The 20,360-nt window shown below is 47.3% G+C and overlaps 1 protein-coding gene across 2 annotated transcripts in view; it reads left to right on the top strand.

Annotated features, from left to right (window-relative positions):
- LOC134936575 (patatin-like phospholipase domain-containing protein 6) overlaps window positions 1-18,569 on the top strand; it is a 112,085-nt gene extending 93,516 nt beyond the window's left edge. The window contains exons 30-35 of one of the 2 annotated variants that reach the window (XM_063931665.1): window positions 1,917-2,065; window positions 5,800-5,952; window positions 8,261-8,377; window positions 8,501-8,594; window positions 17,246-17,307; window positions 17,726-18,569. In XM_063931665.1, coding sequence (XP_063787735.1) covers window positions 1,917-2,065; window positions 5,800-5,952; window positions 8,261-8,377; window positions 8,501-8,594; window positions 17,246-17,307; window positions 17,726-17,782 — 632 coding nt within the window. In that variant the 3' untranslated portion in view covers window positions 17,783-18,569. The remainder of the gene's footprint in view (window positions 1-1,916; window positions 2,066-5,799; window positions 5,953-8,260; window positions 8,378-8,500; window positions 8,595-17,245; window positions 17,308-17,725) is intronic. The other variant, XM_063931666.1, reaches the window with a different exon arrangement.
- Window positions 18,570-20,360: the final 1,791 nt, after the last annotated feature.

Genomic DNA, 20,360 nt, shown 5'->3' on the forward strand with positions numbered 1-20,360 from the left:
CACAGTGTTGGACTGGGACATGGAGGGCCCACCGGGGGGAAATGCAGTGGTGAGGGCCCATGCTTAGGACTTTGGTCAGTCACCAGAGGTGCCAGCCACCACATTGGTTTGCCTAACCATTAGAGCAGACCTTTTACAACTCGCGGCACACTGAACAAGATTTAAATATTGCCAAGGCACACTCAAATATAACAGTGATGCATGGTGCAGTTGGGGTGGTATTTAGGTTGCCGGCTGTTGGGATCCCGGCCCACAGTATACCGGCGCCGGAATCCCGACACCCGGCATACCAACACCTTTTCTCCGTCTTGAGGGTCCACGCCCCCCCTGGAGGGAGAATAGATAGGGAATGTGCCCGCAGCGTGGCGAGCACAGCGAGCCCGCAGGGGCTCATTTGCACTCGTCCAGCTGTCGGTATGCCGGCGGTTGGGATTCCGGCGCCAGTATGCTGGCTGTCGGGAGCCCAGCCGCCGGCATACCATACTACACCCGTGTTGTTGCATGTCCTAGGATGTCATGTCACAGCTTCTCCATAGGTAACGCCTGAGCTACATCTGAGAAAGCCAGAACAGCCCAAGACTGCCCGGGCCCAAAATTAGAACTGGCTCTACAACCATTAAACCCATCAGTATTAATCGTTCCAGGGCCTCAGTAGCAGCAAAACTCTGACGGGCCTGGCTCTGCTTCTATGGTGGCACACCTAGAGACTGCTCAGGGCACACTAGTGTGCCACGGCACAGTGGTTGAAAAACACTGCATTAGAGAGTGCATGGGCTGGGCCCATTGATAAATATATATAGTAAATACTGCTAGTGCATGCATGATAATGTACCAGATTAATAACAGCAATGCACTGTAGAAAATGTACCATAGTCCTGTGCAGTATAAGGTAACATATGTATAATGTATAATTCAAGTACACAGTCAGGAACCAGATCCTGGTACAGGGGCCCACTGCGGGTTTACCCTGTGCCCCTGTGGGCAAGTCCATCCCTGGATATACAGGTAGAAAAGGTTAATTGGTTACACATAAAAAAATTAATTCTAGTGTGTAAGTGTGCGCATGTGTTTAGGACAGACTATGTGGGCCAAGTGGTTCTTATCTGTCGTCACATTCTGTGGGGGGGAATTCAGTTGTTTAACTGAGCCTGATCTCCCCTCTAAAGTGACGGGAGATCATGGGGCAATATTTAATTGTCCGCCGTTTTCACGTTGATTGTGCCCACTTCAGTCAGGTTTAGCCACGCAAATCGGCACAACCAGACTAAACAAATGGGTGTGATGCAAAAAGTCCCGTTTGAGTGACTTTTCACACATTTCAGCTCACTAGCGCCGGGAACAGACATGGGTAGTTTTCCAATTCTGTTAGGCTCCCTCTATGCGAGCTGTTTCTTTTTTTGTGGGAGCCGCTAAGCTGGTCTAAGCTTGGTCCCCTGTTCACCAATAGGTTCACCGCTTTCTTGATTTCCGGTGTTAGCATCCAAGTATGCTTGCTTCGGTTGGAAAGTCTTTTGTTCAGCTTTTTCTGAGCGTACCCTCCCCTAGGGGCGGCTTTTGAACATCCCATGTGCAGTGTCCCTCAGACTGGATGAAAGATAAAACTGGATTTTTTAACTTACTGTTAAATCCTTTCCTCTGAGTCCATCTGGAGGGCACTGCATTCCTACCCTTATGCTCAGTTTGGGAGGAGCTACTCTCTTAAAGGTATACTAGTCTAATTAAGGGCCAGCCAGCAATCCCATGGCCCAGTCTCCCCCAGACGGACTCAGAGACAAGAATTTAATGGTAAGTACAAAAATCTAGTTGTAGACAGATGTAGAAAAGCCATAGTTATTACATAGCACACTTTTATGATTGTCCTTCTCTCTGTCATTCATCCACTCCGTGTTCTCACCTGTGCTGTCTTCCAACCCCAGCGGATGTGGCCCGCTCTCTGGGAGCCCGCACGGTTCTTGCAGTGGATGTTGGCCAGCAGGAGGAATGGGACACATATAACTATGGAGACTGCCTGTCTGGCTGGTGGTTACTGTGGAATCGTCTCAACCCTTGGGGGTTAAAAGTTAAGGTAACCTAATGTTAGAGTTTCTATATATTGTTTAAAAGTAAAGTACAAAAAGGAACAGTACATCATAAACATACAAAATAAATCACGGGGTATAACAGAAATGTAACAATAGTAAAAACTATTTGAAAAAAATCACATCCTAATGTAACAGTTTAGTTTCTATCCTTACCGTGCTGCACAAGTGCCTGCAGTTATTATGAGTAAGTGAAAGCAGTATATATATATATATATATATATATGTATTGCTTTTACTGCAAACAACATATGCTCACGTACATCAAGGTTTAAAAGCACCAGTGTGTGAAGGAATCACCGCTGTCTCCAAATCACAGCAAGCGGCTTGCCCCGCACAGATCTGGCTGCAGTTCTCACATAAAACAGCGTCTTAGCTCCCGGACTTTACACTGCTCATCAGCCGGTAAAACACGTCCTTAGTTAGCCACGCCCAATGCGTTTCGTCACCTTTGGACTTCCCTTACGAAGCTAGGCTGCGGAGGCAGGGGGCAACGCTAAACATGCTAGCGCATCGCATGGATTTTAGCGGGGAAGGGGGGGGCTCGGCATGTGGGGTGGCCTTGCCCTGTGCTGGGCGGCCCCCTGCTGTTAGTGGAAAGAACTGTAGTTTTGCAAATTTTCAACTCATGCTGAATTAGGCCAATAGTGCTTACATATTATGCCACGTAGACAATACAGCCATTCACATCAGTTCCTGCCACAGTGTAGCGTACATATAAATTCCTTGCTACGCACGGGTTACTTCTGCCAAAAGCTATTTAACCTCCCATTGTGACAGTGTGGTAGAAAACTAGAGCACCCAGAGGAAACCACTGCAAACACGGAGAGAACGTACTGTATGAACTATGATAGGACCCTGGCTGGAATCAGACTTATGAGCCCACTGCTGTGAAGCATTTCACACACGCCAGCAGTACAACTTACACATGATCATTTACCAGTATGGTTACAATTGTTCTACCAGCGCCCGCAAAATGCTTTAAGTACATTCACACTAGTCAGCCTCCTAGTGGCGACATTTCCGGCACCCACATTCTGACAAGATGTGGGAAGAGCTATCATTCTCCTGATTCTCTCTTTATAACCCTTTATTTTGATGTTCTAATGAGCGTCTGATCAGGACAGGATGGTCTTTATTCTATTTATGTTTAAATCTTGTCAGGTATTTGTACTGTAACGATGACCCACGCCCTATTTATATGGAAAGATAAAAATGCTTTAAAAATTTGCATCCATCACTTGTTTAACTAGAATAAATATGGGGCCTAATTCAGACCTGATTGCTGTTGTACAAATTCGCACAGCGCCCGATTATCATTACCGACTGTGCATGCGTGTGGATCGTAATATGCAGACCCGAGGTCAAACTGGCGAACCCAGGTTGATAGACAGGAAGCGGACGTTTGGGGGTAGTAACTGGCCATTTTCTGGGAGTGTCAGGAAAAACGCAGGCATCTCAAGCGTTTTCAGGGATGGTGTGTGACGTCAGCTCCGGCCCCGATCAGCCTGTTTGTATCGCATTGTGGGAGTAAGTCCTGGGCTACGCAAAGACTGAACAAACTGGAAAACAATTTCATGGTGAGTGAGTTGCGAATTAATTTGCAGATGTCCGCTGTCTGGCAAAGTTTTCGCGTGGCGTACGCATGCATTCACACACTTGCATGGGCAGGTTTTCACTCTCTATGGGCAGTGGCTATCTGATCGCAGCCCTCTGTAAAATCGCACAGCAGAGATCAGATCTGAATTAGGCCCTATGTCCGACGTAAGAGCAAAACTGAATTATTCTATACATAGATCAGGGGGATGCGATCGTCTTCCCGGCTGGTGGGATGCCAGCGGTCATATGACCGACGCTGGAATCCCAACACCACTCAGGAGACCGACCCCAGACACCAACAGTCAACATCCTGAAGGTAAGTATCAGGGTTTGGCTTAGTGCCAGGGGAGGTGAGGTTGGGGTTAGGCACTAGGCAGAGGCGTTTTAAGAGAGGAGGAGGCCCGTGTCCAGTCTCCTCCGTCGCACCCCCCCCTTTCTGCCCGGAGCGCCGTAGAGTCTGAGCACTAGAGGGCATGCGCAGATCTCCGGGAAAATGGCGCGGCGGCCATTTTCCCTGAGATCTCTCTACTGCGCATGCGCAGAACGCTGTGAAAATGGCCGCTGGACCATTTTCACTGTGTTCTAGCGGCACTGCGGATGCCGGCGCTGGACTTCGGATTGGTAAGTATTTTACAAATGGGTGCAGTGTGTGCGGTGGGTGCCCCCTCTGGACTCTGGGGCCCGTGTGCACCGCACACACTGCACCCATTATAGAAATGCCAGTGGCACTAGGGGGGTTAGGGTTAGGGATTAGGGGTTGGGGGGTTAGCCTCAGCCACCACCACCGGAGGATTAGGGTTTGGATAGGCGAGGGTTAAAATACTTACGCCCTCCGATGTTGGGATATTCAGTGTCGGGATGCTGCTGTTGGTCATGTGACTGCCGGCATCCCGACCACCCGTATTTCATACTGGACCCAGATCAGGAGTTATGTGCAAAGCTAATGCTGGCCATACACTTGTGCGATGCCCCGCGACGCGACATCGTGGGGCATCGCACCAGCAGTTCAGGTGCGATCATATCGCACCTGAACTGCCAAAGTGGTTACCATGCGATCATGCGATAGATCGCATGGTAATCACGTGATGAGCACGTCACCGCCGAGTGGGAGCGGAGGTGCCCATCGCACATCGCAGTGCGATATATCTTATGTGGGATTAAAACCACATGCGATCGCATTGCGATGCAAGAAATATTATGTGCAGCACATAATATCTTGAGACGCGATATTCGACCGGCGTGCCCGCGCATCGCGTCTCAAGGTACCTAAAATGTGCATACAATCCTTCGATTTCTCTCACAGATGTGGTGGAAATCGAAGGATAGCACCGATTATCTCATAAGTGTATGGGCACCATAACATCTAGTTACACTAGATATCAGTGTTTATTGCACACGGTCATCAAGTATCCCTGACGGAGGGTACAAAGTGTCCTCTGTATGTATTTGGTAAATTTTGTTATAACATTTGAGCTTTAAACATACTAATCTTTTTTTTTCCCCTGTTCAATATTATGGAGGATTTCTAAATCTGCTTTTCACAGTAAAGGGCGGATGTATCAAGCATCAGAGAGCGATAAATTGGAGACGTTGCCCAAAACTTCTGAGTCGTCTATGAAATGTCAGAAGCTGGGTGCTTTGGGCAACTTCTACATTTTTGGCTAGATGCATCATCGCTTGGAAAGTGATAAAACTGAGAGTGAAAAAGCACCAGCCAATCAGCTCCTAACTGCCATTTTTCAAACACAGCCTGTAACATGGAAGTTAGGAGCTGATTGGCTGGTACTTTTTCACTCTCCATTTTATCACTTTCCAAGCGATGATGCATCTGGCCCTATATCTCTCTCCAAGGCTTGATACATTTCTCCCAGAGAGAGGTAATTTGCATGACAATAAAGTACCTTGGGAAAACTAGGCATTTCAGCTAGATGATATCGGCACAAGAAGTTAATGTTTATATTCTACCAAGGTTCCCCACTGCTCTCCATAGTAAGCTCATGTACCTCGTGTTTCTTGCCATTGTTTGTCATTTGTTAATATGATGATTATATGTGTAGTATATTAGTGATTTACCAGTAAAGGATAATATTAATGATAATTGATCAGTCCTGTCCTCTGTCAGGTCCCTGATATGGCAGAGCTGCAGTCCCGCTTGTCATACGTGTGCTGTGTCCGGCAGCTGCAGAGCGTGAAGCTCAGCGGGTACTGTGAGTACCTCTGCCCCCCTGTGCAGCGCTTCAGCACAACAGAGTTCCGCCGCTTCCAGGAAGTGTATGTAAGTGCCTCATGCTGCATTTACTGATAGCTGCCCTGTCATTCTTTTAGGGACAGCCAGCTTATGTTTCATTACATTCAGATATGGGTTTCCTATTTCATAGACGTGCCAATGTGATTGTTTGCTGACTGTGTCACTGTCATCACAATCATTATGCTGTTTTCCATCAATGATTTTAGATATTAAAGTGTACGTTTTCATTCTGTTACACATCTGTACTAGTTTCCTCTTGTTTTAAAAGTTTAGTATGATCATTATTCTTCCAGCAAATCCGATACCTTATGTTAATGAATTAACTTTCATTTTACTTTTAATATATAAATTATGCGCAGTGCTATGCCTGAAACGTGGCTGATGTCTTTGGCCAAATAAACTCAGTGGTGTTTTTCTACAATCCTTTATACCAGTGGTTTTCAAACAGTGGGACAGATGTATTAACCTGGAAAAGGCATAAGGAAGTGATAAACCAGTGATATGTGCAAGGTGATAAACTCACCAGCCAATCAGCTCCTAACTGTTAATTTACGTATTGGAGCTGATTGGCTGGTGCGTTTATCACCTTGCACTTATTACTGGTTTATCACTTCCTTATGCCTTCTCCAGGTTAATGCATCTGCCCCACTGTCCTCAGGACCCCACACAGTTCTCGTTTTCCAGATCACCTAGCAGGAGCACAGGTATAATCATTACTCACTGATACGTTTGAAAAGATCCACAGGTGGATTATGCCACTTGTTATTCTGTGGGGAGACCTGAAAAACGGGAACTGTTTGGTGTCCTGAGGACCCAGTTTGAGAACCTGTGGTTTATACCATTTATCTTAATTACAGACATACACAACAAGGAAAATAATGCAGGGAAGTTAGTTTTGTTACTGTACCTTTCACGTTAAATGTACAATCCATACTTGCCTACCTGACCCTCTCCATGAGGGAGAAAATGCTCTGTTCCTGGACTTTCCTGGTAATGTATGATTGCCATCACCTGTGGTGAAACACCTTTCTTATCAATTAACTAGCTCACCACAGGTGATGGCAATCATACATTACCAGGAAAGTCCAGGAACAAAGCATTTTCTCCCTCATGGAGAGGGTCAGATAGGTAAGTATGGTACAATCTCATGTAAGTGCCTCAGCGCTTTAACTACATATTTTGATGGAGAATTTCACAAGGAATTTTGAATTTTGACCAGGAGTGATTTTTCTCCTCAATGGAGAATGGCACATCTATTAATTGAATATGTTCTCATTCATATCTCTCAAACTCAGTCCTCACAGAATCACAAGTGAAGTAATAAGCTCCACCTGTGGACCGTTAAAACCTGTTGGTGAGAAATGACTACACCTGTGCACATGCTGGACGGCCTGGGAAACATGAAGTGCTTAGGGTCCTGAGGACCGAGTTTGAGAAGCACTGGGATAGTATATAGGGGGTAATACAGAGTTGATTGCAGCAGCCAATCTGTTGGCAGTTGGGCAAAACCATGTGCACTGCAGGGGGGGGGGGGGGGCATGGGGCAGATATAACATGTGCAGAGAGAGTTAGATTTGGGTGGGTTATATTGTTTCTGTGCAGGGTAAATACTGGCTGCTTTAATTTTACACTGCAATTTAGATTTCAGATTGAACACACCCCACCCAAATCTCTCTCTCTGCACATGTTACATCTGCCCCCCCTGCAATGCACATGGTTTTGCCCAACTGATAACAAATTTGCTGCTGCGATCAACTCTGAATTACTCCCATAGTGTGCAAGTTAGACCCAGCTGCACATTATGTACAGCTCAATGTCCAGCTCTTATAACATCCAAATGTCCTGCACACTCCTAACGCCTACCATGCAGTGCTACATGACACACCCCACATGCCATCATTCAGTATTAATTTCCACTACATGGCCTAATAATGCCGACAGTTGCCGCATGGTGCTACCGCGTAACCTTATATGACTACATATAGCTTCATATGCCCCCATATATACTGCACTGGCCTCTCTGCCCCTGCACACCGGGGTGCTGCTGCCATGTAGGAGCCTGTGAGTGCTGGAGATCTGTGCTTAGTTGCTGTGCCACTCTCTTGTGACGTCCGAGTGTCTGGTGTACACAGGGAAGAGCTGCCAATAACCAGTAACGCCGGTGCTCTATAGCGGTGTCATCTGTCCCTACCATTGGGTTCAGTATTGTTAATGATCACAATGCAAAGTCATTATCTAGACACCATAATGTCGACCGGTGCAACATGTCAATATTATACCTGTGACTGCTGACATTGTGATTGCCGACATCCTCAGTCTTATGCCTGTGTTGCAGGATGTGGGGTACGAGTACGCAAAGCTCATGTTCACGGAGTGGCATCGCGGTGATGTCATAAAGAAGATGCTGCAGGACAGAAGTGGCCTGGAATTTGATCAGCAGCATCAGGGAGGTGTAAGTGTGACATCACCACAGACAGTCACAGAGCCGCATCACACGGCAGCTATGTATTCCTTCTGTCATAGAGATGAGAGCATAGCCACATGATGTCATTACATCTCCTCTCTCTACATACAGACTGGGATGGTCCCAGGCTTCACCGATCTGGCAGAAATTGTGTCTCGCATTGAGCCTGCAGGGAACCAACTTATTCTACCAGGCCAGCAATTAGGTGAGTATCTATGGGCATGTGAGGGATTACTTATGTAGATTTTTTACAACATATATGCCCTTATTTATCAATGAGTGATAAATTTCACTGTGAGTGATAAAATTCCACCAGCCAATCAGCTCCTCACTTTCATGAGTGAAATTTATCACTCATTGATAAATAAGGGCAATAATGTGTTCCCATCTTGGCCAAGCAAAGTAATATATTGAACATAGGGGGTCATTCCGACCCGATCGCTCGCTGCAGTTTGTCGCAGTGCAGCGATCGGGTCGGAACTGCTTATGCGCCGGCGCCGCAGTGCGCCGGCGCATGACAGCTTTCGTTGCCTAGCGATCGCCTCTGAGACAGAGGCGGTCGCTGGGCGGGAGGGGGACGCTGTTTAGGGGGAGCGGTCCAGCCAACGCAGGCGTGGTCGGACCATTGGGGGGGGGCGGGCCACGGCGGCGGCTGTGTGACGTCTCACTCAGCCAATGCGGCCAGCAGCAGCGACAATTCACTCCCGGCCAGCCGCAGGAGCTGCGCTGGCCGGGAGTTACTCCTCAAATACAAAGGCATCGCCGCAGTGCGATGCTTTTGTATTTGTGCACGGGGGTGGGGGGGCGCGGCGCGGCACTGACATGCGGGGCAGACTAGCCCTGTGCTGGGCGTCCCCCCGCATGTCAGGGGAGATGATCGTAGCTGTGCTAGATTTAGCACAGCTACGATCAACTCAGAATGACCCCCATAGACTCCAATGGAACACTGCCCCTAGTAGCTAAGTTAAAGAAGGTTGGCCACTTGCCTGACAGTACATTGCGCTTTACTTGAGATAGATGGGTGTTATTGTGTTTTGAATCAAGAAAGCTAAGAATGTACCGAGCATCATAAAATATAGACATATACAGGTTGAGTATCCCATATCCAAATATTCCGAAATACAGATATTTTTGAGTGAGAATGAAATAGTGAAACCTTTGTTTGATACCCTGGCAAAGGAGGACCTGGAGTTCTCTCATTCGGTGCTGCAGAGTCATCCGCACTCTCCCGCCCGTTTGGGAGCTTTGGTATAATCCCCATGGTCCTTTCAGGAACCCCAGCATCCACTTAGGACGATAGAGAAAATAAGAATTTACTTACCGATAATTCTATTTCTCGGAGTCCGTAGTGGATGCTGGGCGCCCATCCCAAGTGCGGATTGTCTGCAATACTTGTACATAGTTATTGTTAACTAATTCGGGTTATTGTTAAGGAGCCATCTTTAAGAGGCCCTTTCTGTTGTCATACTGTTAACTGGGTTTAGATCACAAGTTGTACGGTGTGATTGGTGTGGCTGGTATGAGTCTTACCCGGGATTCAAAATGCCTCCCTTATTGTGTATGCTCGTCCGGGCACAGTACCTAACTGGAGTCTGGAGGAGGGTCATAGGGGGAGGAGCCAGTGCACACCACCTGACCTAGTAAAGCTTTACTTTTTTGTGCCCTGTCTCCTGCGGAGCCGCTACTATTTCTCGGAGTCCGTAGTGGATGCTGGGCGCCCATCCCAAGTGCGGATTATCTGCAATACTTGTACATAGTTATTGTTAACTAATTCGGGTTATTGTTAAGGAGCCATCTTTAAGAGGCCCTTTCTGTTGTCATACTGTTAACTGGGTTTAGATCACAAGTTGTACGGTGTGATTGGTGTGGCTGGTATGAGTCTTACCCGGGATTCAAAATGCCTCCCTTATTGTGTATGCTCGTCCGGGCACAGTACCTAACTGGAGTCTGGAGGAGGGTCATAGGGGGAGGAGCCAGTGCACACCACCTGACCTAGTAAAGCTTTACTTTTTTGTGCCCTGTCTCCTGCGGAGCCGCTATTCCTTAAGTTTGTGCACATACACACAATTAATTTATGTTTCATATATATACATTATATAGACAGCCTGAAGGTTATTTAATACAATATTTTTTATAATTTAGTCTGTGTACAGTACATTGAGCAATCAGAAAAATAAGAATTTACTTACCGATAATTCTATTTCTCGGAGTCCGTAGTGGATGCTGGGGTTCCTGAAAGGACCATGGGGAATAGCGGCTCCGCAGGAGACAGGGCACAAAAAAGTAAAGCTTTACTAGGTCAGGTGGTGTGCACTGGCTCCTCCCCCTATGACCCTCCTCCAGACTCCAGTTAGGTACTGTGCCCGGACGAGCATACACAATAAGGGAGGCATTTTGAATCCCGGGTAAGACTCATACCAGCCACACCAATCACACCGTACAACTTGTGATCTAAACCCAGTTAACAGTATGACAACAGAAAGGGCCTCTTAAAGATGGCTCCTTAACAATAACCCGAATTAGTTAACAATAACTATGTACAAGTATTGCAGATAATCCGCACTTGGGATGGGCGCCCAGCATCCACTACGGACTCCGAGAAATAGAATTATCGGTAAGTAAATTCTTATTTTCTCTATCGTCCTAAGTGGATGCTGGGGTTCCTGAAAGGACCATGGGGATTATACCAAAGCTCCCAAACGGGCGGGAGAGTGCGGATGACTCTGCAGCACCGAATGAGAGCGGCTCCGCAGGAGACAGGGCACAAAAAAGTAAAGCTTTACTAGGTCAGGTGGTGTGCACTGGCTCCTCCCCCTATGACCCTCCTCCAGACTCCAGTTAGGTACTGTGCCCGGACGAGCATACACAATAAGGGAGGCATTTTGAATCCCGGGTAAGACTCATACCAGCCACACCAATCACACCGTACAACTTGTGATCTAAACCCAGTTAACAGTATGACAACAGAAAGGGCCTCTTAAAGATGGCTCCTTAACAATAACCCGAATTAGTTAACAATAACTATGTACAAGTATTGCAGATAATCCGCACTTGGGATGGGCGCCCAGCATCCACTACGGACTCCGAGAAATAGAATTATCGGTAAGTAAATTCTTATTTTCTCTATCGTCCTAAGTGGATGCTGGGGTTCCTGAAAGGACCATGGGGATTATACCAAAGCTCCCAAACGGGCGGGAGAGTGCGGATGACTCTGCAGCACCGAATGAGAGAACTCCAGGTCCTCCTTTGCCAGGGTATCAAATTTGTAAAATTTTACAAACGTGTTCTCCCCCGACCACGTAGCTGCTCGGCAGAGTTGTAATGCCGAGACCCCTCGGGCAGCCGCCCAAGATGAGCCCACCTTCCTTGTGGAGTGGGCTTTTACAGTTTTAGGCTGTGGCAGGCCTGCCACAGAATGTGCAAGTTGAATTGTGTTACAAATCCAACGAGCAATCGACTGCTTAGAAGCAGGTGCGCCCAACTTGTTGGGTGCATACAATATAAACAGCGAGTCAGATTTTCCGACTCCAGCCGTCCTTGCAATGTATATTTTTAAGGCTCTGACAACGTCCAACAACTTGGAGTCCTCCAAGTCGCTAGTGGCCGCAGGCACCACAATAGGTTGGTTCAGATGAAATGCTGATACCACTTTAGGGAGAAAATGCGGACGAGTCCGCAGTTCTGCCCTATCCGAATGGAAGATTAGATAAGGACTTTTATAAGATAAAGCCGCCAATTCAGATACTCTCCTGGCAGAGGCCAGGGCTAGTAACATAGTCACTTTCAATGTGAGATATTTCAAATCCACCTTTTTCAATGGTTCAAACCAATGGGATTTGAGGAAATCTAAAACTACATTTAGATCCCACGGTGCCACCGGAGGCACCACAGGAGGCTGTATATGCAGTACTCCCTTGACAAAAGTCTGGACCTCAGGGACAGAGGCCAATTCTTTTTGGAAGAATATTGACAGGGCCGAAATTTGAACCTTAATGGATCCCAATTTGAGACCCATAGATAATCCTGATTGCAGGAAATGTAGGAAACGACCCAGTTGGAATTCCTCCGTCGGAACCTTCCGATCCTCGCACCACGCTACATATTTTCGCCAAATGCGGTGATAATGTTTCACGGTGACTTCCTTCCGTGCCTTAATCAAGGTAGGAATGACTTCTTCTGGAATGCCTTTCCCTTTTAGGATCTGGCGTTCAACCGCCATGCCGTCAAACGCAGCCGCGGTAAGTCTTGAAAAAGACAGGGACCCTGCTGTAGCAGGTCCCTTCTCAGAGGTAGAGGCCACGGTTCGTCCGTGAGCATCTCTTGAAGTTCCGGATACCAAGTCCTTCTCGGCCAATCCGGAACCACTAGTATTGTTCTTACTCTTCTTTGCCGTATGATCTTCAATACCTTTGGTATGAGCGGCAGAGGAGGAAACACATACACTGACTGGTACACCCAAGGAGTTACCAGTGCGTCCACAGCTATTGCCTGTGGATCTCTTGACCTGGCGCAATATTTGTCCAGTTTCTTGTTGAGGCGAGACGCCATCATGTCTACAATTGGTCTTTCCCAACGGTCTATTAACATGTTGAAGACTTCTGGATGTAGACCCCACTCTCCCGGATGAAGATCGTGTCTGCTGAGGAAGTCTGCTTCCCAGTTGTCCACGCCCGGGATGAACACTGCTGACAGTGCTATCACGTGATTCTCCGCCCAGCGAAGAATCTTGGCAGCTTCTGCCATTGCACTCCTGCTTCTTGTGCCGCCCTGCCTGTTTACATGGGCGACCGCCGTGATGTTGTCCGACTGAATCAACACCGGCTTTCCTTGCAGGAGAAGTTCCGCCTGGCTTAGAGCATTGTAGATTGCTCTTAGTTCCAGAATGTTTATGTGAAGAGACTTTTCCAGACTCGTCCATACTCCCTGGAAGTTTCTTCCTTGTGTGACTGCTCCCCAGCCTCTCAGGCTGGCGTCCGTGGTCACCAGGATCCAATCCTGAATGCCGAATCTGCGGCCTTCTAATAGGTGAGCCTTCTGCAACCACCACAGAAGTGACACCCTTGTCTTTGGTGACAGGGTTATTCGCAGGTGCATCTGCAGATGCGACCCTGACCATTTGTCCAACAGATCCCTTTGGAATATTCTTGCATGGAATCTGCCGAATGGAATTGCTTCGTAAGAAGCCACCATTTTTCCCAGGACTCTTGTGCATTGATGTACTGACACTTTTCCTGGTTTTAGGAGGTTCCTGACCAGATCGGATAACTCCTTGGCTTTTTCCTCTGGAAGGAAAACCTTTTTCTGAACCGTGTCCAGAATCATTCCTAGGAACAGCAGACGAGTTGTCGGGATTAAATGGGATTTTGGAATATTCAGAATCCACCCGTGTTGTCTTAGCACCTCTTGAGATAGTGCTAAAGCTGTCTCCAGCTGTTCTCTGGACCTTGCCCTTATTAGGAGATCGTCCAAGTATGGGATAACTAATACGCCTTTTCTTCGAAGAAGAATCATCATCTCGGCCATTACCTTGGTAAAGACCCGAGGCGCCGTGGACAATCCGAACGGCAGCGTCTGAAACTGATAGTGACAGTTTTGAACAATGAACCTGAGGTACCCCTGGTGTGCGGGGTAAATCGGAACGTGTAGATACGCATCCTTGATGTCCAAGGATACCATAAAGTCCCCTTCTTCCAGGTTCGCTATCACTGCTCTGAGTGACTCCATCTTGAACTTGAACTTTTTTATGTAGAGGTTCAAGGACTTCAGATTTAGAATAGGCCTTACCGAGCCATCCGGCTTCGGTACCACAAATAGAGTGGAATAATACCCCTTTCCTTGTTGTAATAGGGGTACTTTGACTATCACCTGCTGAGCGTACAGCTTGTGAATGGCTTCCAACACCCTCTCCCTTTCGGAAGAGACGGTTGGTAAGGCAGACTTCAGGAAACGATGAGGAGGATCCGTCTCTAATTCCAACCTGTACCCCTGAGATATTATCTGCAGGATCCAGGGGTCTACCTGCGAGTGAGCCCACTGCGCGCTGTAATTTTTGAGACGGCCCCCCACTGTCCCCGAGTCCGCTTGAGAGGCCCCAGCGTCATGCTGAGGTTTTTGCAGGAGCCGGGGAGGGCTTCTGTTCCTGGGAAGGAGCTGCCTGTTGGTGTCTCTTCCCTCTTCCTCTGCCTCGTGGCAGGTACGACAAGCCCTTTGCTCTCTTATTTTTGTAGGAGCGAAAAGGCTGCGGTTGAAAGGTCGGTGCCTTTCTCTGTTGGGGAGTGACTTGAGGTAAAAAAGTGGATTTCCCGGCAGTAGCCGTGGCCACCAAGTCTGATAGACCAACTCCAAATAACTCCTCCCCTTTATACGGCAAAACCTCCATGTGACGTTTTGAATCCGCATCGCCTGTCCACTGTCGTGTCCATAAGGCTCTTCTGGCTGAAATGGACATAGCACTCACCCGAGATGCCAGTGTGCAAATATCCCTCTGTGCATCACGCATATAGATAAATGCATCCTTTATTTGTTCTAACGACAGTAAAACATTGTCCCTATCTAGGGTATCAATATTTTCAATCAGGGATTCTGACCAAACTACTCCAGCACTGCACATCCAGGCAGTTGCTATAGCTGGTCGTAGTATAACACCTGCATGTGTGTATATATTCTTTTGAATAACTTCCATCTTTCTATCTGATGGATCCTTAAGTGCGGCCGTCTCAGGAGAGGGTAACGCCACTTGTTTGGATAAGCGTGTGAGCGCCTTGTCCACCTTAGGGGGTGTTTCCCAGCGCGCCCTAACCTCTGGCGGGAAAGGGTATAATGCCAATAACTTTTTTGAAATTATCAACTTTTTATCAGGAGCAACCCACGCTTCATCACACACGTCATTTAATTCTTCTGATTCAGGAAAAACTGTTTGTAGTTTTTTCACACCATACATAATACCCTGTTTTACGGTATCTGTAGTATCAGCTAAATGTAACGTCTCCTTCATTGCCAAAATCATATAACGTGTGGCCCTACTGGAAAATACGTTTGAATTTCTACCGTCGTCACTGGAATCAGTGCCCGTGTCTGGGTCTGTGTCGACCGACTGAGGCAAAGGGCGTTTTACAGCCCCTGACGGTGTTTGAGGCGCCTGTACAGGCATTAATTGATTGTCCGGCCGCCTCATGTCCTCAACTGACTGTTTAAGGGAAGATAAACCATCACGTAATTCCACAAATAAAGGCATCCATTCTGGTGTCGACCCCCTGGGGGGTGACATCTGCATATTTGGCAATTGCTCCGCCTCCACACCAATATCGTCCTCATACATGTCGACACCACGTACCGACACACACCGCAAACTCACAGGGAATGCTCTAATGAAGACAGGACCCACTAGCCCTTTTGGGGAGACAGAGGGAGAGTCTGCCAGCACACACCACAAAGCGCTATATATACAAGGGATATCCTTATATTAAGTGCTCCCTTATAGCTGCTTTAATATATATATATATATAGCCATTAATGTGCCCCCCCTCTCTGTTTTACCCTGTTTCTGTAGTGCAGTGCAGGGGAGAGACCTGGGAGCCGTTCTGACCAGCGGAGCTGTGACAGAAAATGGCGCCGTGTGCTGAGGAGATAGGCCCCGCCCCTTTTTCGGCGGGTTCTTCTCCCGCTATTTTTCCAGTCAGGCAGGGGTTAAATATCTCCATATAGCCCCTATGGGCTATATGTGAGGTATTTTTAGCCTTGTATAAGGTTTATATTTGCCTCTCAGAGCGCCCCCCCCCAGCGCTCTGCACCCTCAGTGACTGCCCAGTGAAGTGTGCTGAGAGGAAAATGGCGCACAGCTGCAGTGCTGTGCGCTACCTTATGAAGACTGAGGAGTCTTCAGCCGCCGGTTTCCGGACCTCTTCACGCTTCAGCATCTGCAAGGGGGTCGGCGGCGCGGCTCCGGGACCGGACTCCACGGCTGGGCCTGTGTTCGATCCCTCTGGAGCTAATGGTGTCCAGTAGCCAAGCAGCAAATCCACTCTGCATGCAGGTGAGTTTACTACTTTCCCCCTAAGTCCCACGTTGCAGTGATCCTGTTGCCAGCAGGACTCACTGTAAAGAAAAAAACCTAAACTAAACTTTCTCTAAGCAGCTCTTTAGGAGAGCCACCTAGATTGCACCCTTCTCGTTCGGGCACAAAATCTAACTGGAGTCTGGAGGAGGGTCATAGGGGGAGGAGCCAGTGCACACCACCTGACCTAGTAAAGCTTTACTTTTTTGTGCCCTGTCTCCTGCGGAGCCGCTATTCCCCATGGTCCTTTCAGGAACCCCAGCATCCACTACGGACTCCGAGAAATAGAATTATCGGTAAGTAAATTCTTATTTTTCTGATTGCTCAATGTACTGTACACAGACTAAATTATAAAAAATATTGTATTAAATAACCTTCAGGCTGTCTATATAATGTATATATATGAAACATAAATTAATTGTGTGTATGTGCACAAACTTAATTTAATGTACAAAGTTATTAAACATATTGGTTAAAATGACCTTCAGGCTGTGTGTATAAGGTGTATATGAAACATAAATGTATTCTGTGCTTAGACTTGGGTCCCATCACCATGATATCTCATTATACTATGCAATTATTCCAAAATACGGAAAAATCCGATATCCAAAATACTTCTGGTCCCAAGCATTTTGGATACGGGATACTCAACCTGTATTGGATAGATTGGTGGCACAGTGGCTAGCATTGCTGAACTATTACATGAATATATTATATGATATATTATTAGAATATGTAGTATTATTACAGTGTGGGCGGAGTCATGGAGTTACATAACAGTGAAGTGACATTTGTCATTGCAGAGGAATACTCCTTCCGTGAAGACAAACCTGATACTGGTTACAGGAGTGAGGCCTGTGAGACAGTAAGTGACTCTTCCCGTATCTAAAGCTGGCCCTACACTAGAACGACTCGCATTAGATGTGAGTCGTCTCACGATACCCCCAGCAGCTCCCCTGCGTACGATAACGTAAGGTGATACTTTGCACCTTACGTTCTATCGCACGATCCACAATTCACTGCTGCCGGGATCGTCTGATCATATGTGCAGCACATACGATCAGAGGTTGCGACATGAGACCAGTGGGGCCATGCATCGCATTGGAATTGTGTATAAAACATGCACGATTTGCACGCGATGCATCAGTGGACTCATCGAAATCGTGCCATCGGACGCGATGTAGTCCTAGTGTATGGCCAGCTTTAGCTTTGTGGAGGCCCCAGACAAGGTCACCTCTGTGTCCTCACTTATTTCATCTTATCTCATCTCTTTCCATGATCAGGATGAAAAGAACGGACTGAGAATAAAACATGGGTCCAGCTCCAGTCACACCCACTGAATATCATTATTGCTTTGAAGTCATGGGCTGTTACAGTTGTGGGTTTCGTGCAGACACCTGTTTCTTGTACCATTGTTAATTATCTTGATATGGCAGATACTGTACATGGGGGGTCATTCCGAGTTGATCGTAGCTGCGCTAAATTTAGCACAGCTAAGATCAGGCACTCAGACATGCGGGGGGACGCCCAGCACAGGGCTAGTCCACCCCGCATGTCAGTGCTGCCCCCCCGTAGAAGTGCAAAAGTATCGCACAGCGTCATTAGATGTGAGTTTATCTCAACCTCTTCGCTGCCCGGGTCACAGCGGCTGTGTGTGACGTCACGCAGCCGCCGCGGCCCGCCCCCCCTCCCCCTCAACGGTTCACCCAACGACCACCTCTGCTTGTCAATCAGGCAGAGGCGATCGCTAGGCAACAACAGTCTTCGGCCATCTGGCATGCGCCGGCGCACTGTGATGCCGGCGCATGCGCAGTACTGACCCGATCGCACCGCTGTGATAAACTGCAGCGTGCAATCGGGTCAGAATGACCCCCATGGAGCAGAGTGACAAAATCCATTCTGTGACCAAGCAGCTATGCTCCAGATTGTTGCTGTGCAATTGGCACCACTGCTCCTTAGGTTAGTCCATATCCCAAATGCGCACAATTGTTCTCAGTACATTGCAAAGTCTGTGAGAACAAATAATCAAACTTGATCCATAAAATGATAAATAAATGTTTGGAAATATGTAGTACGGAATAGTTTTTAAATAACTTTTGTGACAAAATAAATCAAACTATTTTTAAATTGTGCTTTATCATCTTACAGCTAAAATCAATATATTGTTATCTAGTGGCCTTCTTTTCAGAATACATACTAAATGCCGGTGGTCGGGATGCCGGCGGTCACGTGACAGACCACAGCATCCTGACACTGAGGATACCGACATCGGTGGGTTTAAGTTTTTCTAACTCCCCCCGCTTCTTTTTGGTATCAGCCAAGAGTTTACTAGCGTATATAAAGTACAGGAAGTGGTCTTCGGCATATTGTACAGATGTATTGTACTACTGGCTGAACATAACTTAAGGGGTCATTCAGACCTGATCGCACGCTAGCTAGTTATTGCAGTCCTGCATTCGCATAGTCGCCGCCCACCGGGGAGTGCATTTTCGCTTTGCAAGTGTGCGATCGCATGTGCAGCCGAGCGGTACAGATCAACTTTGTGCAGTTTCTGAGTTGCCCAGAACGTACTCAGCCGCTGCGATCACTTCAGCCTGTCCGGGGCCGGAATTGACGTCAGACACCCGCCCTGCAAATGCTTGGACACGCCTGCGTTTTTCCAACCACTCCCTGAAAACGGTCAGTTGCCACCCACAAACGCCCTCTTCCTGTCAGTCTCCTTGCGATTGGCTTTGCAAATGGATTCTTCGTAAAACCCATCGCACAGCAACGTTCCGCTTTGTACCTGTGCGACGCGCCTGCGCATTGCGGTGCATATGCATGCGCAGTTCTGACCTGATCGCAGTACAGCAATAAACGCTAGTGAGTGATCAGGTCTGAATGACCTCTTTAGAACAGTACGGAGTGATAGCTAGACTATCACAAACAAACCATATATATGTCCGGCCAGAAGGATGGATCTGTACATCTATAATTAATTTCACATTTTGTTAATGTGTTTGTTTATTTGGTAACTGTTTTGCACTCTGCTACTTGAAGCTTCTAGTGTTTTGTAAAATGGTGTAAGTATCATATTTTCTGAAAACATATTTACATTGTTAGAAGTGAAAGTTACATATATGTAAGTCATCCCAGCGGTCTGGATGTCGGAAGTCAGGTGTTCAACACTCAGAATCCAGACACAGCGGAACACTGACTGCTGACATCATAAAGGTAAGTATTATGGTAAGGGTTAGGGTTTGGGTTAGGCACTAGAGAGGGGGTTAGCTGTAGCCCCCACCCCTGAGTCTTAGCCCTAGCCGTAACCCCCTGTAATTAACCATAGCTGCCTCCCCCACTTAGCATGTGACCACCGGCATCCCGATCGCCGGGCTTTGCTATCACACCCAAGGAAACATGTCTGTTTCCCTGACAGTGGGGACAATTGTGTCTGTAACCAGCCAGAACACCAACTTCTGACTATGGAGCAGGCTACAACTCCGTACAACATGTCAATGCAAATGATAATGTGGGCTACATTTGCTAAACATTAGATTCTCCAGCACTTTGAACCTACGCAGTATTGTTTGGCTGGTGAACTACAGGTCCCAGCAAGCCCGGACATGCCCTATTTTATTGATTGCCAGAGCATATTGGCTCTTTGAGAACGAGAACCAAAAGTGCCAGCATACTCTGGCATCCAGGGCCCACCGGCACCTGCAGTACGCTAGCATAAAAGCATAAAAAAAGCATACAAAATTGTTTTATTGAAATAAACACTCCCTGACACCAACCATTGTTTTACCTATTGATTGGATCTCCATTTGGAAATGACAGTGCTTACTGGGTCCCATTGTCGTACATGCTAACAACATAATGTAGCTACATTTCTGCTTCCTGTTACCCCACACCTACCTCTCAGTGGTGTGGGAAGAGCTT

The sequence above is a fragment of the Pseudophryne corroboree genome, chromosome 6 (genome assembly GCF_028390025.1).
Source record: "Pseudophryne corroboree isolate aPseCor3 chromosome 6, aPseCor3.hap2, whole genome shotgun sequence".
Classification (NCBI taxonomy): Eukaryota; Metazoa; Chordata; class Amphibia; order Anura; family Myobatrachidae; genus Pseudophryne; species Pseudophryne corroboree.